The sequence below is a fragment of the Felis catus genome, chromosome F2, assembly GCF_018350175.1.
Source record: "Felis catus isolate Fca126 chromosome F2, F.catus_Fca126_mat1.0, whole genome shotgun sequence".
Lineage (NCBI taxonomy): Eukaryota > Metazoa > Chordata > Mammalia > Carnivora > Felidae > Felis > Felis catus.
Window position 1 is genome coordinate 50,018,751 of NC_058385.1, and position 26,714 is coordinate 50,045,464.

At 34.3% G+C, this 26,714-nt stretch overlaps 1 protein-coding gene across 2 annotated transcripts in view; it reads right to left on the reverse strand.

Moving 5' to 3' along the window:
* LRP12 (LDL receptor related protein 12) overlaps positions 1-26,714 on the reverse strand; it is a 73,616-nt gene that overhangs the window by 19,563 nt on the left and 27,339 nt on the right. Inside the window, exons 2-3 of one of the 2 annotated variants that reach the window (XM_011291428.4) lie at positions 18,096-18,152; positions 1,054-1,189 (exon numbers count right to left, since the gene is read on the reverse strand). In XM_011291428.4, the coding sequence (XP_011289730.2) occupies positions 1,054-1,189; positions 18,096-18,152 (193 nt within the window). The remainder of the gene's footprint in view (positions 1-1,053; positions 1,190-18,095; positions 18,153-26,714) is intronic. The other variant, XM_011291429.4, reaches the window with a different exon arrangement.

The following is a 26,714-nucleotide window of genomic DNA, read 5'->3' on the forward strand; positions in this document are numbered from 1 at the left end:
CATACTCTTGCCTATAAAAATGTTCCTAATGAAACAATGTTGAAGACGCGGATGCTGGCCTTTGTGCTGTTGCAGACACTGCCTCCGTGGTGGGCGTGACTTTCTTATTTGTGTTTCATTTCCAACCACAGTTCTTTAAGCACACTATTTTTTTTCTTTTTCTCCTCTTCAGGCATTTTTTTTTTAATAGCCTTGATATAACTTCCTTAAGCAAGCATTATCTAGTTCCACTGAATATTTTCTCCTTAGTATCTTATCCTCAAGGTTTTTCTATGCAATTTTAAATGTTACTAAAGTGAATCTTAATCTTCCTTATTTATATTTATTCTTAGAAACTTATGTTTCTTCTAGGAGTATCTTTCATTTTCTATTCTTAACAGAAGTTCTTTTGTTTCAACGTTACAAAAAAGGAGATTTTCCTAGATACGTTTATCCATTATCAGCCTGTTTCAAGTTTTATATACGTACATGTATACAGATAAACACTACAATCATGTTTTAGCTTATTAAGATAGAGGATTCTACTAATGAGACTAAGGTTATGGGCTAGGTGTCCAAGTGGATTAGTGAGTTTTGTTTATTTGTCCATAGCTAAAGGTTACACTCTTGACCCTAATAAGCTACTTCTCAAATGTGCACCTTTTGTTAAAAAATGACCTACAAGAATATGGATGGCTCAGTGGAAATCCACTACCACCATCAGAAAACATTCAAAACATATACCCATACAGTACAGGAAGGATGGGCCATTACTCCTACTCTTAATATGTTACTGGTAACTACAGTTTATTACATTTTTAGAAAATTGTCTTTTAATATAACTGCATGCTGAGGGATGATACTTGGAACCTGAATTTATATTCTATAAAAATATCATATTTATAATAAAATATTATATATTAAACATATATATGTTTATATTATATATAGAACATACAGTAATATTTATATTTATAATAAAATATTATATATTAAACATATATGTTTATATTATATATATAAGTATATATATAATAAAATATTATACATAATACAGAAAGGTATCGGCATTACCTTATAGTAATGATTTCCCCTGGGTTTGCCCTTATGAACCAGCTGCAGTTGATCTTGGCAGGATATTCAGAAGGCCAGCCTGGGCTTGTGATTATACCACTTGGTGCTCGAATTTGTTCTGGAGTCTCTCCACAAGCTGTAAGAAGCCAAAGCAATCTTAGCTAATTATTATACTTTAAAACAGAGCACTAAGTAAATCAGTCTTTATTTAAAAAACAAAAAAACCCACAACACTTTAGAGATCAAATTATATACAATAAAATATGGTATTATCAACCTTAAAGAGTTTTTATTATTCTAATAAGATATTTTATTTTCTTCCCCTTAGTCAAAGGATCTTATGCTAATTAAGTACACATTTTGGGGAGGCATGGAAGTTTTCAAATTAGATCTCTGAATAACAGTTTAAGAGTCAGGATTACGAGCTTTAGCCATGGATTCTGATCAAGTGATCCATCTATCTTTTTTCAAAACTCACCTTTTAAATTCATTTTCTTTCTTATAAACTACCTATAAAGTTCAATGTTTGCCAAACTACTGTGTTTAGATCCTTAAAAGTACCATTTTATTTTCTGGATACTTTAAATGAAAAAACTATTATATACATATGTATGTATATAAATAGTCTTCTGGACAAAATAATTAAGGGGAAGCACATATAAACACAACAGTAAGATGCTGGGTCATTAAGAAGTTAGTGGATGACTGGATAAAGACAGCAAAACACTATACTTCAAAATTACTGCAAAGGAAATCTTCAATTTATTCTATGAATATTTCTAAATTTTATTACAGGGTGATAAATGATTCCTAAATTATGTGAAAAATAAAGGCTTGAAACAGTGATTAAAATATCAGTATGTGATCAGATCTGAATATCGTGAAGAAATACAAAATAAACTCAAACTACTACCAACACTTTCCTGGTTTGTTCTTGCATTATCTTGAACTCTCACAGTGACACAGTGCACATTTTACCTATCCAGAAGTCAGCAGATAATGTGCCAAATGTGTGAAATGCCAAAGCATTTCAGAGTAGTATGCCAAAGCAAAAACCAGGTAGGGATAATTTATGGCAACGTAGACAATTGTTAGCCTTTATATAAGTGGATGGACCAGTTATTGGTGAAAAGCTGGAATTTTATTAGGTTTGGTTTTAAATTTCTCCCCCCTGAATAACTGAGACACCCATAGGTGGTGCTCTTATACCAAAAATGAAATATGTTATGTTCTGATATGGATGCTCAAAAATACTTCATTTTCATACGACTGCCCGAAGATAAGACACACCACCCATAAGAACGGTTATTTTGAGATTCAGTATTTTACATTTCTAATTCAATAAGTACTTTAAAAACAAAACTCTAGTATCATGTTTCTCCCTTAATTGGTTATGAATACATATTTTGATTTAATTTTGCACATTTGCAACATGACTGAGTTTGGCATTTTGTTTCAGATCCAGCTGGTGGTTTTTTATCAACACATTTTTTGCATGTACAGTACGCTGGGCATATAGATAAATATAATTTAGAACAGCCATAGAGCATACCTTTCTCTAAGAAAGAGTAAATTCAAATGTTAAAACAGTAAGATTAACATTAGAAACCACTAAAAAAGTTTTCTGTCCCTTTTGGGCTAGGAATTTACATATATATCTGGGTAGATTTGGATTCATGAGACCTAGATGCTATCCGTTCTACCTGCCATTTACTGGTTTTGTCATGCTGTAAACTACTAAACTTCTTTGGGTCTTGATTTCTTTATGTGTTAAAATAAGAAGTTGCTATTTGAATATCTCTAAGGTCTATTTCAGCGCTAACTCATGCCCAACCCCATATCCCATCATGATGATATATTTCCACTACCCTTCTGATGGCTCATCAGGATGAACTCATACATTTTTCTGTATTTTCTGACTTTTTAATTTCTCTTTGACCTACTGAAATATGATTCCAATTTGAATTCCATGAAAATCTTGCCAGCTGGCAAAACCATCACAGACATCAGTGCCGTATCGAAGGGATGCTCAATTCCCATCTTCCTTGATCTCTCTGGAGTATATGACAGTGGTTTGTTTCTTCTTGATACACTACTACCTTGACTTGCTGACACAGCCTCTCTGGCTCTCCTCCTCCCTCTGACTGTTCTGTTAGTTCTCTAGTCCAAGGCCTCCTTCTTCAGCCAGCTCCTGGAATGCTGGTGTTTGTAGTTCATTCCAAGCCTTCTGCTCCCCTCACTCTCTAGGGAAGGGTCCCATTCCATCGTACAATTTCAACTATTATCTACAGTTCATGGGTTTAAAATCTCTAACGCAGAGATTCTGCATTAGTCAAATGCCCGCTGGACATTCCAACATCAAATTCAACATGATCAGGATGGTATATTTCACAAATCTTTCTTTCTATCCTATATTCTTAATCTTTATTCTTAGGCATCAACTGGTTAAAGGAATAGTCACTTCATCTAATTCAAATAGAAAGGAAATTTACTTTAGTATTACAGGTGACCTCAAGGATTTCCAAGCATATGAAGTAAGTCAGGCCTAATAGTGACTAAAACTAGAGATTTCCAAGTCAAACTCTGAGAATGCCTTTATCACCTCAGGCCTGCTTTATCTCCCAACATCCACCCCAATCTTCCAACTGACTTCCTGTGAGTCCTCTATTTTTTTCATTATTTCAGGGTCTTCTAATGATTTCCCATTTCTAATTCATTGTAACCCTTCAGCTCAAGTACCTACCATCAACTGTAATATCATTTTTCTTAAATTTATTTATATTAATGTTGTTAATTTTATATCCTTATATTAAAAGATTTGGGGTGACTTATTGTTACAAATCAATTTCATAATACTTAAGCCTCCATCCTCTCACTTATAAATGGGGATTTAAACACTACTACCATCTAGAATGCTACAAAGGCTAAATATAACTATTATGGTAAAGGACTTAGCACAGTGCTTGGATTGCAGTGAATTGTCAATAAATAACAGCACATGATCTACCAAGTCAGACTGGTTGGTAGTAATGCCTTGGAATGCTGTATTGAGATGGCTACTAAGGCTGTGTTCAGACTATGTGGGAAAGAGACACAGATCATTCATTTAGTATGTACTGGCACCATTATGCTCTAGAAAGAATGAGAAATTATGCCGCAATTAACTGGTTATCTAACATGGGCAGAAGCCGGGGTAAGGATGAGGTTAGGATACATACCCACAAAATAATGCTTTAGGAAATTAATTTTGTTTTGAACCACACTGCTTACATATTTCTTCTAGTCTGAAGCTCATCTTTCCAGATTTTGACTACATTCCCAATTTGGGATATACCAAACCTGACCTTCTTTTACCCATGTTTATTCTACCCATTCGTTCTCTACTGCTTATACATAATTATTTTAGCCCCAATCTGACCGATTCTTCAGTGAGAAATAGTTTATACGTAACTAGTAGATAGAAGAATCTTGTGAGTATAATGCAAAGTTGTGACAGATTTTATTTCCAGCATGTTAATGATCTGAAGTAATCAGAAGCAGGAGTTTTTCACAGTTTAAGAAAAAATATAAACACTCTATAGAATGGCTTTCCTTTATTGCCAAGTGGTTACTTTACAAGCTTAAAGAACTGCTTGACTTTCCTCTATTTTAATCTATCTTGGGAGGTTGCTTGTACAAATGGGGACACGAAGACATTTTCCTGCTATGGAAACAAAACATTTTAATGAAGGGTATTTCTGAATTATATTCTTATTATTGATGAAGTTGTTCTCCATTAGAAGAAAATGTCTTCAAGGAGTAAGTAGGAAGCCTAAAAGATATGACTGCAAAGTCTGGACTGATTCTAGGTATAAATGCCAGGGGTATTTGACTGTGTTAGCATTTGGATTGATATTTCATCAGGGCTATACTTTGCAAAGCTACATAGTTGTAAGTGATCTGTATCAACACTACTTCTGTCACATGCCCTGTTAGTTTAATGTTTAATTTTAAAGAACGTGAGAGTTTCTAGGAACACATATGTAGCATTATGGCAGAAATGACTATGTTTTAGTCTGTTCATTTTGCTTCCTTAATTGATCTCTTAATAACCAGTATCAACTCTTTTAGAATATAAACATCCACAAAAAACATGTGTATCTAATTTACTCTGGTCGGTATTTTTAGATATAAAGAAGCACTCAAGAATTTTGGATGATGATAATCCATTCTCTCTACTTTTGATAAATTTCCCATAACTGAGGAAACAGAAACTCCCAAGTTAAAGAGGTCCCAAATGTTCATTCAAAGGATGGCAGCTTTCAACTTGGACAGCATCTTCTCCATAAGATTATGTAGTGAAGAGGTTATCTGACTGCTTATCAAATAAGAAAGGGAAAATTAAGGAATGAATAGACAGAGATTCTCTGATGGGAGTTCTCAATAAGATTTTGATATTAGTTTTCAGGCTTAAAATCCAAAGATCTTACTGTATAGTTTAGAAAATGACAAAACTGAGAAAATACTCAAGATTTCTTCATGTTTAACCTGATACTATTCCAATAATCTCAAAGAAAAGCAAAGAATTATGGTTTTTAAGCTAGATTAATGTACTATAGCTATCATCTTTAAATAGGAAGTATTCAAACAACCTCTATTTTACAGGACACATGGCAGAGGAGAGGATAGGATGATTTCAAAATAATGTCAAATAAACTGCTCTTCAACTTGAGATTTCATGGTTTTAAAGCCTGAGGAGAAAAGAAGCAGGCAAGGAAATTTATGATTAGAGCTGAACTACCTGTAAAAGAAAATGAAAACTACAATTTCCTGTTCTACAGATGAAGAGCTGGGTTTCTTTTCAAAACTGACAAAGGTTGACATTTTAGGACGATAAGTAGTTGAGACTAAAAGCGACATGGAATCTTTGTGCCTTTGGTTTTAATAAATCACGAAACTGAAAAGCAAATAAAAATCAACTGTGCTCACTGACCACCAAAGTAGATAAAATACATATGAAAGGCACAAAAGAGCATGAGGAGAATTCATGGTCTCATGGAAACTGCAGTGTTGCAATAATGAGATATGCTTATTCATAATCCAAGAAACACATAAACAGCCAGGAGAACATACAAAACAACATACGTAGTCCTAAGTGATATAATACATTTTAAAGTAACTTCGCACAATGTATCACGAGGACATAGTGTTACTAAACAGACCCAAAGACCCACACATACAAAAAACCTGCATTACATAAGTATAAAACAGGGAGGGCTTACTTGACTATTAACACAGCATTTCCTTCACAGAACAGAAGTAGGCAGAGCCAGAGTAAAGCAAGATCACATTCCAAATTAGAAAAATTTAATGACTCAATTCTGTAGACGCTGGTCAAGCCAAGGTAGGCTACTATGAAAAGAAGTGATGTGATGCAAATAAAGAAACTGGTGAAGCATAGAAATCAGCTAAGAAGCAAATCCTCCAACCTGTAAAATTTCACTTTACAGAAGTTTCATTATCTAACAAGAGCAGGTTCACTCTGTTTATAAGCAAAAGACAGCATTTATAGTCAATGGTGGTCACTATCATTTGGCTGTCTCATTTTCAGAGTACAGTATTTTATAAAGATTAACTCCATTATGTCTGATAATACAAAAGCAATTCCAAATGTTGAAAACACTACTGAGAAGAATTTAATTCCAATGGAAACAGATGTACTTAAGAAAAAATGCCATCTCCAAAATAAGAAAAGTGGTAAGCAAATGGTGACTACTAAATGGGCGCATGGGATGAGAGAAAAGAATGATCTGGAAAGCTGACGAGGGAATCACAGGATACGTGGAAACGAGTGTGCCAGTGCAAAAGCAGTACAGGCACCAGGACATGGAAAATTAGGATATGTAGATAGATGATTAGCATGCAAACCAGATACCTACTGGTCCAGTTAATTTAGAAGGGCAGCAGTTTGAAACTTAAAGGTTAATTATGGTGCACAAGGCTGAAGATGAGATTCCTGCTGCAAGTCAGAAGTTTATGGTTCATGAGTTGAAGGCCTGTAAATACAATCAAAATGAGGAGTGTGTGGTCAAGCCTGTGGATCACATGACTAATGATAATGTTACTGCCTGTCGGGTACTTCCTTTTAATTCTTAGTATTTAATTCCTAGTATTCTTTAACTCTTAGTATTATTATCCCTATTTAACAGAAAAGAACACAATGGGGGCAGAGAGAAATTAATTTTCCCAAGATCACAAAAAAGCTAGTAAGTGTCACAACTGGGGTTTGAACCTAGGCAACAGGCTTCGAGGGACACACTCTTAACCACTAAGACACACACCTGCCCTAGAGCTCCCTATGACACTTGGAATAATTATCAAGGAGGTGGAGGGAGCTGCCTCAACAGAATTTCAGTAAAGATAAAAGTAGTCTATTTTGGAAAAAAGAACTTTGGTCCTGTATTAACACAGACAGAAAAGGTTTTAAAGCACCTAAAGACTGATTCCTATTTAGTACAAATCTACGTAGTGACTGCAGGCAGGACTAATCTGCTTCTAAGTCTCTTTGGAATTAAGACTTTATAAACTCTATTCTAGGACCTACCTTTTATATAAGAAAAATATACATGTAGGGGTTAATTACAGGTAAGATGTTTAGAGCATGGGATAAAACAGCAGTAAGAGGATGTGATAAAGGCTGAAGGAGACATTTCAAAGGACAGAGGAACAGAGAAGGGGAAAAGCAGGGAAGGCTGGGGGACTAATGGAAGGTGGTAATATTCTTAATGTTGGACAGTCAGAGTTTGGGAAGCAAGCATGTTGAGTAGGAAGTCTATGGGCCACTGAGCCCAGTATCAGGCAAGCGTCAGAATCTGCAGATGAATGAAGTACAAGAGGGTCCCTCTTCAGACAGTCCCATGTGACACAGCTAAGCCCTTGCAACCTCCCCAGAAGACGATGGTTAGGAGCCCATGGTCAGGAAGAAATGACTTTAGTTTGAAAGTTCTCTTCTTACAACTTGACTGGGTGTGTTGCCCATCCCAGTGTTTTGATTTCTTTGACCTTTGTTGCCCAGATTCCTTGAATACCTGGTATCTGAGCTGAGCTTTCACATAACATAAATGTCAGGACAGTCAACATACTGAGGATGGACAGAACTGGAAGGAGAAAGAGATTGGACATGGGTAGAATTCCCTTAGAATTACTTCACGCTTCATTCCAATGTTTTCAGAAAGTCAGAAAACTAAACTTCTCTTTTTTTTATGGAAACAATTATTAGCACCCTAACAGCAATATTTACTAGCTTAAGATGGGAAGGATTTAACTGTCATCTGAAAGGTAAGAATCAGTACAGGCAGAAAAGTTTGTATCAATCTATCGCTTACACTCAGGACTCTCATTATTTTCAAACCTATTACCAGAAATCACACATTTCTACTACAAGTAGAATATTATAGTAGAATCCTTATAATTAAATGAATATTCCTTTTCATTAACGTAGATATGTAAGAATGAATGCAGCAATATATTTATTCATGTTAGTTTAAATATGTTTTTTGAGGACCAAAATATTTCATGTGGTCTTCAGCTCTAATCAAGGCAGGTTGTCCAGAACAAACAATGATCAAGGGAACATTGCAGTAAAAAAAAAAAGAAAATATATATATATATATATATATATATATATATATACACACACACACACACACACACACACACACACACACACATATATACATTTTTAAAAAGTCAAGAGGCACAAAATATGGAAAAAGGAGGAAAAATAGGAAAAAAAAAAACATACAGTTTTTCCAGTTCCAAAAGGGTCATAGCACAATATGAATAAGATAAGGAGAGTACCCTTAATAGAACTATCCAAGTAGCTTTATCCTAAAATTTCTAAGTAGCAAGAGTAATTCTGAATTTTGCTAGCAAAGTGTAAGATAAGGTAAATGGAGAAGACTCAAACTTTTATACCTTTTTTTAAGGGCATAAAAGGGCAATTTTCTCCTGTATGGGCATAAAAACTACTGATATGGTACCTACATTTTCCAATTTTAAGTACTACAGAAGAGTCAAATGCTAAGCAAGCTACTTCTATTCCCTGAATGGGAAATAACATTAATTTTGAAGTTTACTGTGATTCTTGCTGGAAAAATAGAAGAAGCAGAGCAGAAATCAGCACCTGAGCAAACACATATTGGCCTTGATGCTCGTGATGTTCTAAGCCACCTCTCTCAGCTCTGACAGGGCTTTTTATATACTCACATCTTTTTCCAGGAGTGTCTTAGTGTCTTGTCAAGAGTGACACCCGGCAATAAATATACTACCCAGAGTGTGTTTAAGAGAGGAGGAAAGAACAACTACCACCTACTTTGTTCTGGATACTGTATTTCCAGTACTGCAGTTTTAGATCGCACCACCCCTTTTATGGAGCTATTAGTCAACTGGAATCCCAAGTCCGTTCTGCTCATCTACCAAGTGACTGGCTCTTGCACAACCGCTCGCTGCACAGTGCCTCTAATTCAAATTCATGCCTCAGCAAAATCACAAATAAGTCACATGCTATCTCACTTTGAAGAGTTATTCTCCAAGTAGGAAAAGAATTATTCTCAAAGTTACAGAGTAGTAGAGAAAACATCAAACCTTTGAACGCAATGTGTTACATCTTCACAGGATCTGGCTCGCTCACTCAAGTGGTTGAGTTTCACTTCCATCGTCTAAGTGTCACACACTTCTGTCACATTACCACCTGTTCTATCTATGGTCCTGGTGCTCACGCTTACTGTTTTAACACTGTTTCTTATGATAATATAATATAAAATTATTCTATGTAATAATCTGCCATAAATATGCAATTGTTCAATAAAGACATGATAATACATGAAATATTATTACATAATACAGAAACAGGCTTCACATAAAATATTATTATATAATAAAACATCATAAATAATATTTAATTATATACTTTGTAATGCTACATATAAAAGTACAATACATAAAGTTATATTACTATCATTACTTTCTTTTCTAAAAGTTTCAAGGAATGCTCTACTCCAGAAGCTAAAGCATTTCATGGATAAATTCTCTGAAGGCAGGCAATGCTTTTAAAAATTAACAGTATCTTAAAACATGTCCATTATTTTTTAAAAAATGAACTCTGTCTTGTATTCTCTACTCACTTTATTCATTTGAAAGATGGTTTCCTGGGTTCACATTAAGTTCTATTTTTTTAATATTCTGAAATCCTAAAAACCCTAATGGGTTCAGTATCACCTAAAATATAATAAACTTTATTTCTTTTCTCCATTTGAAACAGGGATAAAAGACACACCATATAATACTGGTCAAAAGAACTGGTGAAATTCTTTTTAGTAAGTTTAGGAGGAAGTCCAGTATTTGCTTGAATAATTGAAAATAATATTAAAATCACAAGTGAAAGGTACAAAGACCACTTACACCTGCTGCTTTATTCATGCAACTTCTCTATATTTAAAAAAATAATTATAAACTGCTTTCAAATAATTAGAGTTTAGGCTTTATTTCCTTTCGGAAGATCTGAAAATTCTAGGATAAAAAAGTGTTATCAGACAGGATGTTCTTCCAGGGAAACTTCAAAATACTGCATTACAGTATTTAAGCCCAAAATAGTAGCTAAAAACAAAAGTCACTTTACAACAGTGCTCTAACACTAATGCAAAATATTACTAATTAATTTGTAGGCAAAATAACTGCAATTTAGAAAATAATATATCCTAATTAAAAAGGCCACAACTAATTATTTGTTTTAAAAGGGTTATAGGATCAGCAGTATGCTAGGCCTCTAAATACCATAATAGAAACTATAAAATGCAAATATACAAACACAAAGGTAATGACTTTAATAGAATAAAAATTCTGACGAAATAAAGGGAGGACCATACTTAAAAACTATTTGAAGTCTTTCACTTATATGAGGACTTAAAGATACAAAACAGATGAACATAAGGATAAGGGAAGGGAAGCAAAAATAATATAAAAACAGGGAGGGGGACAAAAACTAAGAGACTTTTTTTTTTAATTTTTTTTTTAACGTTTATTTATTTTTGAGACAGAGAGAGACACAGCATGAATGGGGGAGGGGCAGAGAGAGAGGGAGACACAGAATCGGAAGCAGGCTCCAGGCTCTGAGCCATGTGCCCAGAGCCTGACGCGCGGCTCAAACTCGCGGACCGCGAGATCGTGACCTGAGCTGAAGTCGGACGCTCAACCGACTGAGCCACCCAGGCGCCCCAAGAGACTCTTAAATATAGAGAACAAACAGAGGCTTACTGGAGGGGTTGTGGGAGGGGGGATGGGCTAAATGGGTAAAGGGCATGAAGGAATCTACTCCTGAAATCACTGTTGCACTATATGCTAACTTGGATATAAATTAAAAAAATAAATAAAAATTTTCTAAAAATGTTAAAAAAATATTTGAAGTCTATTTTATATACTCTGGTAATTCAGTTAATATGAACAAGGCTCTGGTAATTCAGTTAATATGAACAAGGCTTAAAAAAGAAATTTCCTAAGTAGATATTCTCTTTCTCAGCTCCCAGAAATGCAAGACAAAAAAAAAATCCAAGTTAAATGTAAAGTAGACTCAAGACAAAGCTAACCTCAGCTATCGATGTTACAAGGTAGGCATTTAGAAGCTGTATGACTAGTGACTTGGGGATAATGTGTTAATCCTCATATGTAAAAACGTTCTATTTGAGAAAGCAGCAAGATCCAACATCTGTTCCTATTAGCAACCAGAAAATCTTCTTTAAAATTCAGGGTAGTTTTGCCTAACTATAAAAGAAAGCCAATCTCATTCTCTCATTCTATGCAAGGCCACAACTCTCAGCCATGAATCAAAAAGAGAAGTAAACAATTACATTTCTGAACAGTCTGGGGAAAATAAAAGGTTGGGACTTTAAAAGAAATACTATAAGAAAAAAGTTTAAAGAGAAAAACATGATCACACCCAAGACAAGTGTTCTCATACACTGCACACAGCTGTGTAAACTGGTATTGTCCTTTTTGAAAGAAATCTGTCAAAAAGTTTCTAAATTAAATTATTTATGACCTTTAATACACTAATCCCACTTCTAGAAATCTATGCTAAAAAAAGTCTTAGAAAAAAAAAAAAAACGCTTGCACCATGACCCAGACTAGGAAAAAACCATTGGAAACAATCCACCGATATGTTTAAGAAAATTACAACATAGCCACTGAAGGGGCGCCTGGGTGGCGCAGTCGGTTAAGCGTCCGACTTCAGCCAGGTCACGATCTCGCGGTCTGTGAGTTCGAGCCTCGCGTCGGGCTCTGGGCTGATGGCTCAGAGCCTGGAGCCTGTTTCTGATTCTGTGTCTCCCTCTCTCTCTGCCCCTCCCCCGTTCATGCTCTCTCTCTCTCTCTGTCCTAAAAAATAAATAAACGTTAAAAAAAAAAGTTAAAAAAAAAAATAAAAAAAAAAATTTAAAAAAAAACATAGCCACTGAAGGGAATTTTATACAGGTATTAAAATAATGGTTATGAAAAAATGTATTCTATAAAATGTTCAACAGAAAGGGCAAGAGACAAAATTAGTTATAATTCAAATGCATATACAATTAATTTTAATATATGTACAGAAAAAGGACAGATGAAATAAAATACTATTATTAATTATACTAATAAGCAGAGTTAATGGGTGACTTTTTTAATCTTCTTGCTCTTTTTCCATGTTTTTCTAAATGTTTGATGAACCTTGCATAATGAGTAAGTAAAATTTATGAAAGCAAGTAAAAACCTTGATTTGGAAGTAATTAAGAATAGGGAGGGCATAACCAAATTATTTGTAGAATTATTCTGATTTAAATAAATATCACAGGGGCGCCTGGGTGGCGCAGTCGGTTAAGCGTCCGACTTCAGCCAGGTCACAATCTCACGGTCCGTGAGTTCAAGCCCCGCGTCAGGCTCTGGGCTGATGGCTCAGAGCCTGGAGCCTGTTTCCGATTCTGTGTCTCCCTCTCTCTCTGACCCTCCCTCGTTCATGCTCTGTCTCTCTCTGTCCCAAAAATAAATAAACGTTGAAAAAAAAAATTAAAAAAAAAAAGAAATAAATATCACAGATCATAAAGTTAAAAGTCAAATAGACTGGTTTAACTTATGTAAAGATCTTGTTATTAATCAATCTCACCTAAGAAATGTCTCATTCTATGCAAATAAGCAGTTAAGTTAGCTGTTTTAAAGACTTAGACATTTAAAGGAGAACAGGAGACATTTGATTTACACATTTTTTAAAAAGAACACTGAAATAGTATTTCTACTCTATCAACATATACAATTAAATTATTTGACAGTTCATATAATTTCATGATTTTCACATATTATTAGATTTACAAAAATACCATTTGTCTTTCTCCTTCCTCTATTGTATATATGAAAGCAGATTTAAAATTCTGGACCATGAAAAGTTCTAAATAAAACATGTATAGAAAATAAAATTTTATCCAGTAATGCTTCCCCATTTTAAAATCATCTGATATATACTTTTTGATAATTTACGTTTTCTTATGCCAATACTTATAAGAACCAGCAAAAGGACAAAGACTTCTCTCTCTGGGCAAAGATTTGAGGAGGAGGAAGACAAAAATGAACAGAATTATTGGAAATAGAAACAAATTATCCCGAAGCCTAAGAACCAAAAATACACTGTCAATCAGAAATTAATCATTCCTATAATTCATACGAATTCTCAAAATTCATATTAATAAAATAAAATTAAGTCTTAGTGCTATTCATAATGAAATATGAAAAATACTGTCATTTACTACTCACTACATATTGTAAATAGGTCTTTCATAAACTAATTTTCTCAATTAATATGCTTATTATTCACTATAGGATACTACATTAAGACAACATTACAGCTGCATTTTGCACATATCTACTTCCTCCATTAAAATAAGTTCCTTGAGATAAGAATGTTTTACTCATTTCTTATTCCCACCCTTCTTGGCACAAGGCCCACAGGAGCTTTAATACATGTTAAATGAAACTTAATTCATTACACACAGGGTGATTTTTAAAAAAGCTGTTTATTTATTTTGATAGAGAAAGAGAGAGCAAGCGGGGGAAAGAGGGGGCAGAGAGAGAGGGAGAGAGAATCCCAAGCAGGCTCCACACTGTCAGCCCAGAGCCCAACATGGGGCTTGATCTCACTAATGATGAGATCATAACCTGAGCCAAAATCAAGAGTAGGATGCTTAACAGACTGAGCCACCCAGGCGCCCCACACATAGAGTGACCTTATATCCTGCACAGTCCGGGAGAGTCCTGGTTTTGTCTGTAGTACTAGAATAATAAAAATAGTGTTACTTTTCACTTTGAAAGTGTTCTGATTTGGACAATTAACTACGTGGAAACACTAACTGTAGGCAAATTAAAATTATTTCTAAAACTGTCAGTACAATTTCCAAAAAGCACAGAACTAGACTGGACAAGAGCACGGAGCACCATCAAAGAGAGTAGCAGAGGTAATATGAGAGCAGGGATGAAGCAGAAGCCGCTTCTGCTGCTTGCTGGTCTCAAGAGGAAGCAAGTCCTACATTTAGAGATTCTTCCGAAGGCTCGTTCTCCATTTAGACCAGTGCTGAAGGAGCTCTCATTTCACCTAGAGATGCACAGAATTCAGAGATGTAATACCAAGTATTACATCTTCTATAGCTGCACACTGGCCAAAGCAAAACCACAATGAATCTGTATCTGAGGGCACCTTTTGAGACAGCATCCATTTATTTTTTAATGGGATAACTGGAATAGATTTCATATTATTCTTTTTACATAGAAGAAAGATTTTATAAGAACAACCTTCAGGAAAAACAATAAACCATTAATAAGGTTTCACTGACCTCTGAAATTAAGCATTTTATTGATGTATAAATTTGATGCATAAACGTTTCATTAAAATACACATTTTGCTATCGGCTGAATTGTGTCACCCTCCCCAGACTCCTATGTTAAAGTCCTAACCTCTGGTACCTCAGAATGTGACTGGGTTTGGAGATAGAATCTTTAAAGAGGTAATTAAATTAAAATGAGGTCATATGGGTGGGCTCTCATGACTGGTCCAATATGACTGGTGCCTTTATTTATTTATTTATTTATTTATTTATTTATTTATTTATTTATTTAAAATTTGTTTTTTTTAACATTTATTTATTTTTGAGACTGAGAGAGAGAGAGCATGAACGGGGGAGGGTCAGAGAGAAAGGGAGACACAGAATCTGAAACAGGCTCCAGGGTCTGAGCTGTCAGCACAGAGCCTGATGCAGGGCTTGAACTCACAGAGTGTGAGACCATGACCTGAGCCGAAGTCGGATGCTCAACTGACTGAGCCACCCAGGCCCCACTATGACTGGTGCCTTTATAAGAAGAGATTAGCACACAGATACACAGAGGAAAGACCATGTGAAGATCCATGGAGAAGATGGACACCTGCAAGCCAAAGAGAGAGGCCTCAGAAGAAACCAACTCTATCAACACACTGATCTCAGATTTTAGCCTCCAGATTTGTGAGAAAATAAACCTATCAAGTCACCTAGTTTATGGTACTTAGTTATGACAGCCCCAGCAAACGAATACACATTTCTAAATATATGTCTGAAATACAGAAGTAGAAAATAAACAAGATAAAAAGAAAATAAACAAAATTAATATATGCAAAACTACATATTCTAAGTGCTGAATTTTTAAGCTGATTTTTTTTTTCAAATAGGAATCTATTTAAGGGTAATTCTGATGTCCAACAAACATCAAAGCTTAGTGGCTTCATAGTCTAATTTCAAGCAAACATAAAAATTATGAAGTAGAATCTAATCTTGATGAAATGAAGCAAAATTCTGAGCCTAATACTAAATCTGTTGAAATTTCCATAGCTCTCATACTCCATATGAATCTGCAAAGCTCAGAAAACAATTATTTTGTAAATTACTACTGCATATTACAAAATAATGCATGGTAAAAGAAAATCCCATCCCAAGGGCAAGAAAGGACAACTGGGTTTTTCTGTAACAGAGAATAAAAAGTTCACTACAATGGTTTCAGATTCCACTTGAAACTACCTTTGAACTACAAATTGTTGAATTTTGGTATAATAGCAAAGAAGAATATTCAAAATTATCTGACAAGGCTGTTAAAAATACTCCTCCTTTTACCAATTACACATCAGTGTGAGACTGGACTGTCTTCATATATGTCAAACAAAATAACATACTAAAAGACTGAAGGCAGTCTTTTCTACAGATCTTTTTCTACACATCTAAAAATCCAGCTATATTCCCTTAAGCTATTCTTTAAAGACTGCAAAATTATAAATTCTTACTGATGTTTGTCTTGAAAATTCATTTTTTACAGAATTATTTTATTAATGTAAACATGCAATAGATTCATTACTATTACTTGAAAATAAATTAATGCATTTTAAAATAATTTCTCAGTTTTAATTTCAAATACAATAAATATCAGTAGCTAGAACCTACATAAGAAAAAAATTCTTTGAAGTCCTTGTTATGGACTGCATTGGGTCCCCTGTCAAACTCATTTGTTTAAGCACAATTTGTCTGTATTTGGAAACAGAGCCTTTAAGGAGGTAAAATGAAGTTAAATGAGGCCATAAGGGTGGGATGTAATCCTATAGGACTTAGGGTCCTTATAAGAAAAGGAAGAGACACTAGGGACCTCTCTGAACACAGATGAAATGCCATTGAAAGGACACAGCAAGAAGGTGGCCATTTGTAAGCTAGGAAGAGAGATCTCACCAGAAACTAACCCTGCTAGCTCCTTGGTCTTAAACTTATAACATCTGGAATTATGCAAAAATAAATATATCTGTTACATAGGCCATTCAGTCTGTGTATTTTGTTATGGTAGCCCGGGCAGATTAACATGGTCCTCAATGTTTTGGAAAAATAATTGTAATTCTCATTAGCTATTCAAAATAGAAAAAGGGACAAAATCGAAGTCATTTTTTAAATAAGTTTATTTTTGCTTGATGTGTAGAAAATCATACAGAACTCAAAGACAAGAGAACAGTGAAACAAACTAAGGCACTCACTTCCATTTTTCAGAAAACCACACTTGTCAATGCATTTGGCTCTGCAAACTAACTCTTAGAGCTCCTAAGTCTACTAAGTTTTCGAATATAAAATCAGACATAAAACCAAAGAGAAAACTGTCTGTTTTACTTCATCTGAGGAAAAAATAACCAAAGGACAAGGTGACATGAGGAAATCAATCAGTAGATTGATAAATACACAAAGTATAATTTTTTTAACCACATAAAACTTATCAAGACTAAAAGGAAATAATAATATAATTAATACAATGGTAAGAAATTCTATTTCACTAAATGCAACAATAAAAGATTTTGCTCTCCTAAGTAATTATAGTTGACACAGCAAAAAAGAAAACAAGGCTGTGGAAATCATGTTAAGAACGAAAACTATAATAGTAATAGACCTTTATGTAATTATTAAGTTATAAAAGCTTAGATGAATGGGAAAAAGTGCATTTGCTTCAACAAGTTTCTGAATTTCACGGATACAAATATGTTGTTGGGTTGCTTTTTAAGAACATAAATTGTGCACTTAAGAAGAACAATTTTATGCATAGTAGTAACTCAAATAAAAAAATAAAGAAAAATGCTTTTCTAAGGCTCTAATACTAGAAACAGACTCAAAATTACATTTTAATAAATTTCATTTCATGTAACTTTGTATGGAAAGAAAATACTAATGCAAGTCGAGCTAACTTTTTTTGGTTTAATGTTTATAAGAAAAAATAATTATGCCGTCTGTATGGAAGAGTATAATCAATCCAGAGGCATGCAAGTATCAACTTTATCTTATGAGAATTTCTCCATGTTCCAGTTACTTCATTCCTTATTACATGCTGCAAAAAGCAGTAATAATTTTTATAGCCAAATATCACTTTGTAAGATACCAGGTGGCTTTCAATATTTACCATATAAGTCATGCATGAAATTTAAACATTACAAAAAAATGACTTACCAGTTGACACTCCTGAAATATGCACATTTTCAGAATGTTCTGCAAGAGCACCATTTCCTAAAATTAAACACAATAATAAACTAATTTCCAAGATAAAATTTATAAAGTTTTTTTCGGATTCTACCTTTAAAAGAAATACAACTACATAGAGCTACTTGTAGTGTTCAGGAACTAAAATCTCTTATGATAATCTTCAAAACAATAAAATGAAGCCCCAAATTATAACCGTAGTAGGGATAACAGAACATTTTGGAAATCACAACAATGTGGTATTATATACATGAAGATCAAATTTATAGATCTGATTAATATCAGGAAAAAAATTCTATCAAAAGAGAACTCAGAACTACTATTAGAAAAGAGAATCACATACTTCTTCAAAACAGCATCCCACCAAGAGCATGCTCAATTAGTCCACAATGCACTTGCTGCTTAATGGTCATACATGTTGGTACTTAAAAAATAATAATGTCTTTCTTGCCTTGTCTTCTAAATCTTTCAACCTCTTCTCATCAACAATTCTAATGGTTCTAAGAGTAGGGACAGAATTACACCCTATTTTGGTATCTGCTGATTTCCTGCACTTCTTACCACAAAGTTGGGCACATGGAAGCATTAAAATAACTGAAATAAGTTACTGAGGGTCACCTCAAACTCCCATTTAAAGTGCTGAGGATATTTACTCCTTCAATTAATGTGAACAGTGTCCCTTCAGGTATTCTTTTTTTTTTCTTGTACCTATTGCTCATCTTTACTTGTAAAGTTTAGTCTCTCTCTAATCATTAGGTCGATTTGGCATCACAACAGCTCAGGAATCCAGCTGTAAGAGAAAGAATTCTTGCAGTGGGGTAGAGGAGGAAGCTAGGTGGGAGAAGGTTAGAGAGCTAAAGTAGAATTCTCTCTGACGGTTGAAAAGAGTAGAGACAATAGCAAGCATGGTAATTAACAACTTGTCTTTCACAACCATCACATTCCTGTGATTGCCTGATTATTGTATAGCACCCTGCAATATACTAGGCTCTGGGAGAGCAGAATCTGCTTATTTGGCTCACCATTGCATGCACAGTTCCTGGAATAGAGCAGGTGCTCAAAGAGCTGATGAATGAATAAATGAGGGAGGTCATGATGATGAAGTCAAATCATGCCAATTAAGCACTTGATACATTGTGTGGCGCATAGCACTGAACAAGTATTCACTTTTGTAATTGTGTAAAATATGCTATTATCAAAGAAGAAAATAATAGTCAGAAAACAACCTTTCAGCTCAACTACAGCGATAGCCTTCAAAATGAAAATAAATGTTTCCCTCCATTAAAAATGATACAATGGAAATGGAGACAAAGGTGTGTAAGCTGTATTTAGTACATAAATAAATCTGATTATAGTTATTTAAGTATTGTACATTAATACTACAGAAACCACGATTTATTTTCAGCAATGTTAAATGCTACATAGAACTAGAAACCCCCACCTATTTAACACTTATAACTTATAAAAATAGGTACCATAAATAAAATGATGTAAAAACTGATTCAATAAAATCAATACGATTTGCCAAAGGTCTGTATAAATTGCCTAAAGTTTTGCTACTCACAAACAGGTCAGCAGTACGGGCGTCACCAGGAACTTACTAGAAATGTAGGCTCAGGCCCCACCCCAGATTACTGAATCAGAAGGTACATTTTAACAAGATGCTCCCCACTCCCAGAGATTTTTATGTAAATTAACATTTGAGTAGCACTGGTTCAAACCTTCTACTTGTATATTAGAAACAACCACAAATTATAACTGTGTAATCTGTGACCCTAGGTTTCCAATATCCTTAAAGTAGCATATTAAATTATCCTCAGGAGAGTTTTCATATTAAATATATTTCATACATTGATTTTTCTCCCCCCTCAATTCGGTAGGTAGACTAAGGCAGAAAGAAAAGAGTAACATTATGTAGTATTTAAGACTGGATTCTGAACTGGATTGCCAGGATTCTAACACCAGCTCTACTTACTTGCTGTGCAATTTAGGCCAAGTTACCTAACCTCCTTGTGTCTTAATTTCATCTCTAAAATAGAGAAGATAATACCTATCTCAAAATGCTTAGTAAACTTCTCTAAAATAGAAAAAAAAAGAATTTAAATCTCTATCAGTATGCAAATGAATAAACTAATATAACCTTATAATAAAATATTCAATAAACTGAATGAATTCTATATGTACTAACTTGGAAAGATATGCACATTAAGTTACATGTTTCAGAATAAGATTAAAATATGATCTGATTAGAAATATGATCTAATTTTAACTAAAAATGATGTATGCAGAGCTAAATGTATATATTTACATAAGCATATGATATACATATGTATATATACTTATATATATGTTAAAGAGTCTACGGGTATATATAAATTGTGGAAGAAAACCCCTGGGACTGGAATTAAGGAGGAAGACACGGTTTCTATCCTTCAGCATTGACTGAATTTGTTATAACAGGTGTGGATTTCTTTAAAAATTTTAGGAGTATTCCTAAAAACACAGGTAAAGAGATTATAGTTCATTTCCCACCTTTGTAAATAAATGGAAGTCTGATAAATATTTTGAAATATTATAAAATATTTTAATTTCATAAACATTAATGATTTTAAAACTGATAAACAATATCTGAAAACATAAAACATGACACTGCTAATTTCTCATACATTTACTCTACCTTAAAAAAATCCTATTTAGAAGTTAAAAAAAATCAATGATTATTTCTGTTAACATAAATAACTTAATTTAATTTAATTAATTTAATTTTATATTTTATTTCAGAGAGGGCAAGCAGGGAAGAGGGGCAGAGGGAAACAGAATCTTGAGCAGGTTCCACGCTGAGTGTGGAGCCCCATGTGGGGCTTGGTCCCAGCACTCTGAGATCATGACCTGAGCCAAAATCAAAAGTCAGATGTTCAACTGACTGAGCCACCCAGGTGGCTCCTCCCCTTTCTTTTTCTTTTTTAATTTTTTAATTCACTAATTAACTTAACTTTTTAATTTACACCCAAGTTAATTAGCATATAGTGCAACAATGATTTCGGGAGTAGATTCCTAATGCCCTTTACCTATTCAGCCCACCCCCCCTCCCACAACCCCCTCCAGCAACCCTCTGCTTGTTCTTTATATTTGAGTCTCTTATGTTTTGTCCCACTCCCTGTTTTTATATATTTTTTGCTTCCCTTCCATTATGTTCATTGTTTTGTATCTTAAATCCCTCATATGAGTGAAGTCACATGATATTTGTCTCTTTCTAACTAATTTCGCTTACCATAATACCCTCTAGTTTCATCCACGTAGTTGCAAATGGCAAGATTTCATTCTTTTTGATTGCCAAGTAATACTCCATTGTGTGTGTGTGTGTGTGTGTGTGTGTGTGTGTGTGTGTGTGTGTGTACACACAGACTACACTTTATCCATTCATCCATCGATGGACATTTGGGCTCTTTCCATACTTTGGCTATTGTTGATAGTGCTGCTATAAACACTGGGGTGCATGTGTCCCTTTGAAACAGCACACCTGTATCCCTTGAATAAATACCTAGTAATACGATTGCTGGGTCGTAGGGAAGTTCTATTTTTAATTTTTTGAGGAACCTCCACACTGTTTTCCAGAGTGGCTGCACCAGTTTGCATTCCCACCAGCCATGCAAAAGAGATCCTCACCCCCCCTTTCTTATAATTAACACTAGAATTAAGTGAGCTACTTTACATATACTGCCATTCTACAAAAGTATTTTTACAAAGATGACAGTTATGTAACACAATTATTTCGATATTATAAGCAGACAGCTCCCACAAATCAAACTGCACTCTCCCTAATGCCCCTCATCAGTCCCCAAGAGAAGAAAACTCCACACATAGAAGAATGTACATATGCTATCTTCTCACTATAACCACAGTGTTCAAATGCAGCCATGCTAGATGTTCTCACAGCAGTCCCTTTTAGAGGTAACATGTACTAGAAAAACACAGGGTCTGATAAATCATTACTTCTATAACTATACATTAATAGCTAATTAATTAATGGATCAGCTAATTAACTAGAACTCCTAATAAAGAGTTTTCAAGCAGGAAAAAGTTATTATCACCTAAATCAGGAAATAATGTATTATGGCTTAGATTGTTTTTAGTCCCACTAACCAAATACCAAAGTTATCAATCTCCTGTATTTATTATTTTTCTTTCCAAAACGAAACATGGTTTTGTAGTTTTTTACTGCAGTCAAATGAAAGAGAAAGAATCTTCCAAAAGTGATCCTGCTTTAGAAAAGAGGCCACATAAGGAGGTGAGTTGGGGCTGTGGAACCAGACTCCCCGGAATCATCCCCAACTCTACTATTTATTTAGTCATGAACCTTAAATAAACTACTTCTCCTAAGATGTGTTTTCCTCACCTGAATAAGCAGGATGTCATCATTAAGAGAATGCCTAAATGTACGGTCTGCATCCTTATTGCTTTGTAATTTTCTGTTTATTTGTGCTTATATTTAAGAACTGAAGTTCTTAAAGAATAGCTAATAAAGAGAGCTAAGATTTGACAGATATGTGCCAGCCAAATCCTAAGTGCTTTACAAGCCTTCCCTCAGCTCATCCTTAAAACAATACTTCCTTTTAGAGATGAGAAAACCAAAGCTTCTAGCAACTTAGTAATTCTTTCAAAAAGCTAGTAATTGGATGAATTGAAAATTCAAATCCAGACACTAAGAAGTTTGTGTTCCTTAACTTTTTAAAAAGAATTCAGAATGAATGTATTTCTTGTTTACAAAAAAATAGTACTTGGCTTTCAGAGTTAAAACCTGCCTGCCACAGCAATTCCAGTTTGTATGTTGGAAAGTCACTGGTTTAAAATTTAATGAGCAGCATTTACAAGTAACTTATATACTACTCAGCATCCTACAATTTCATTTTCTATGTGCACTGAGAGCAGTTATCAAACATAAATACATATATATATACACACAAAAGCAAACATCATTCCTATTTTGCTACCATATTAAAGGAAAAACTCCAAAATCCTAATAGGGTTTACTAAACTCTCCACCGTCCAGTTCTATCTAACTACTGAAAAAGCTTCATCTCTTGTGATCCACTCTTTTTTCTTCTGTTCAGAAATACTGGATTTCTCTTAGAGAAGTGTCAGCTGTCTCTTCTCTTTAGACTTTCCTTTAATATTATTTCTTTAGGGACGTATCACCTGATGTTCCTGTACTAGGTTAGGTCATTCTGCTATAGGCTCCTATAGTTTTTAATACTGTCACTTTCTGAAAATTTCCCACACTTGTGTTTTCTGCGTAATGTCTGTATTTCCCATCATATCTTAATCTTGGCAGCAGGGTTCGGGGGGAGGTGGTGTGATATGGTGATGGGACATAGCTAGGTTTGTTTTGTTTTGCCAAGTGACTAGCACAGAACATAACGCATAAGAAATACTTAGACCATATCTGTTCAAATAAAAGAATGGTAGGTCAGTACATAAGAGGCATAGTCCCTGCCCCAAAGAGTTGACAATCTATTGAGAAAATGATTTTTAAAAAAAACATGTGAAACAGAAACAAACGTACAAAAACAAAATAAAATTGGCAAGCTTCTTATTCAAGTGGGAAGCGCTAGAGACTTCTTTCTCTGCCAAAAATGGAAATGGAAGACAGGGGTGCCCGCTATAGTTATTACTATTAGCTAATGCAATTAAACAAGAAAAACAGTTACAAACATAAAAGGACGTAAAACTGCATCTATCTGTAGATGATATAATTGTGTATCTTTTTGGAAAACCCAAAGCAGTCAACAGAGAAATAATTTAAATATGAAAAATTAGTAAAGTAGCAGAATATAAAATAAGCATAGAGAGATCAAAAGCCTTTGTAAATACAAACAACAGCCAGTCAGAAAATAGAGACCCATTTTTAGTAGCAACAAAAAAAGATATTTAAAAACTCAGACACAGAACTCCTGCTGTTCCTCATGACAGAGCAATTGGTAATGGATCAGTAAATCTGCTATAACAACCAAAAAAAGGTGGAAAAAACATGTGAAAAAAATTCAGACACCTGGACAACAGGCAACATAAGACTATGATCTCTGAGAAAAGGAAAACAAATTAAGATGAGCTCTATTATAGCACTAGCTTTCTGCCTAGAGATTTTCTGGACCGTGCTACATTGAAGGACAACCCAAGTTCATTGTTCTAGTATCCAGACCAAATTTTTCTGAATTGTGCAAAGGCTATAAGACAATTTGTTGGACCTTTGTAGAAGTTAACATACATTTGTCTCCAACATTTCTACTCGTGTGATTATCAATCAGAAAAGGAAATAGTTTCTCCAACCTTCTTCTTACCAAATCCATATAACTTATAGATTTATTTCCTCTCCTACATGTTCTTCTATATTCTCCTATTTCTTCTATTCTTTATTCATCATCTGCCCTAGGGTATACTACTGGTAGTTGTTGGTTTATGGAATTCTAATGCTTTTCACTCCCTGGTTTGGAAAATCAAAATTGCATTTCCTCTTCCAGTCTTCTGACCTTTCTTCTCTCTTTTCTTGGAATTATTTTAGTATCTAAGTCAGGATTCTTGAAGTTATTCATAATACTTGAATCAACTCCTATAATCTTTGCACCTCTGTCCTTCAAGAAGCTTTTCAAAAATGGTTACTCTTATCCTTTCAGTTTGAAAAGCACATTTTGATAGAAGGGACATAAACATTACCAGTATTAACTATCTATCCAAGCAATAGTTCTCTATATCTTTGTGTTATTCTTTATTTTACAAATGTTTCAAAGATCATTTTGCCATTCTTGGTTTTTTGTTCAACTCAATCCTGAATTTTCTCTACATTAGTAATATTTATAATCTATTCTTGGTTAAATATCCTTTCTATCTTGGGAATATGTTAATTAGTCTGAAGTCATTGAGCAACCACTTAATTTCTTTAGATTTCTTCACCATTCATTCCTTTTGCATTTGGAATTTTAATAACCAGAAATTATTTCTGAGATCTTAATAACCTCTCTGGACTATCTCTCTTTCCAGATTTCAATGTTGTGAAGGCATATTAATATTTTTTTAATTACTTCTGAATCTTTAGGTGTTAAGCTCTCTGACTGTACTCAATCCCATCTTTTTTCTTTACAGTAAACTCTACTGCTAACATGGGGCTCAAACTCACAACCTCAAGACCAAGAGTTACATGCTGTATGTACTGACTGAGCCAGCCTCATGCTCCTCTTTTTTCTTAAGCTATTACAACATATTACGTCTTTTGGTTTGGTCAAAGTAAGGCACAGACTAGCACACTGTTTTAAATTGAATTGTGTCACCTAAAATTCATATGTTAAAACCCCAATCCCAATGTGACAAGGGGGATAATTATGGTTAAAAGAAGTCATAAAGTGGGGACCTAATCTAATAACACTGGTTTCTCTAAGAGGTGTAAGAAATCTCCATCTGTGCAGAGGAAACGTCATATGAGGGCACTGCAAGCCAAGAAGAAAATCAAATCTCATCAGAAACCAACACTGATGGCACCTTGATCTTGGGCTTCTAGTCTTCCAGAACTGTGAGAAAATAAATTTGTATTGTTTAAGCCACCCAGTCTGTGGTATTTTGTTATGGAAGCCCAAGTAGACTAATACACTTTTCCCAAAGGTTTGCTGAACTAAGATGTTTATGAATCCCTTGAAAGTGTATGAAAAATTCAGTACATTCTTCTGAAGAGAGGTTCCATTCTGTTTAACAAATACCTATAATGAGATGTTTCATGGAAAAAAAAGTTAAGTAACCCCTGGGAGATAGTGTTATTTTTCCTGCTTTATTTAATTACTGGTATTTTGAAACTATTATTTCAATCTGAATTACAGCCATTCATTATGTATTTTATAGACTTTTATGAACTGGCCTAAACCTATCTGCCACTTAGAATAATAGTAATAATTGGGGCGCCTGGGTGGCTCAGTCAGTTAAACGTCAGACTTGAGCTCAGGTCATGATCTCGCGGTTTGTGAGTTCAAGCCCTGCGTGGGGCTCTGTGCTGACAGCTCGAGCTTGGAGCCTATTTCAGATTCTGTGTCTCCCTCTCTCTGCCCCTCCCCACACACGCTTTGTCTCTCTCTGTCTCTGAAAAATGAATAAACCTTAAAAAACAATTTAAAAAAATAAATGTAAAATAATTATTTATAACATTACTTTTTATAAAAATGTACTTCATAATTTTCAAACCACATTCTTAACAGACATTTGTAAACTCAATGTTTTTATTTATAAACTTCCTACGGTACTATATTAGTAAGATTTTATATTTAAAATGTCTTCAAATAAGGGTATGATGACAATGAACTATTACTCAAACTAAAAATACTAAACAAATACACATTCTCAGTATTCAGAGAATGAATCAATCCCTTAAAGAACATGCTAGATAATTATGAATCCTACTGTTGAGATGCTCAGCAACACTGTTCATGGAAATAATTTTCTTTATTCTAAAACAGCTTGAATCACTGATGCAGGAAGTCACAATTTACACCAGAAAGGAACACTAAAGTATAGGAGTTCAAAGGTTCCAAACTGTGACCCCTGTGGGTCACA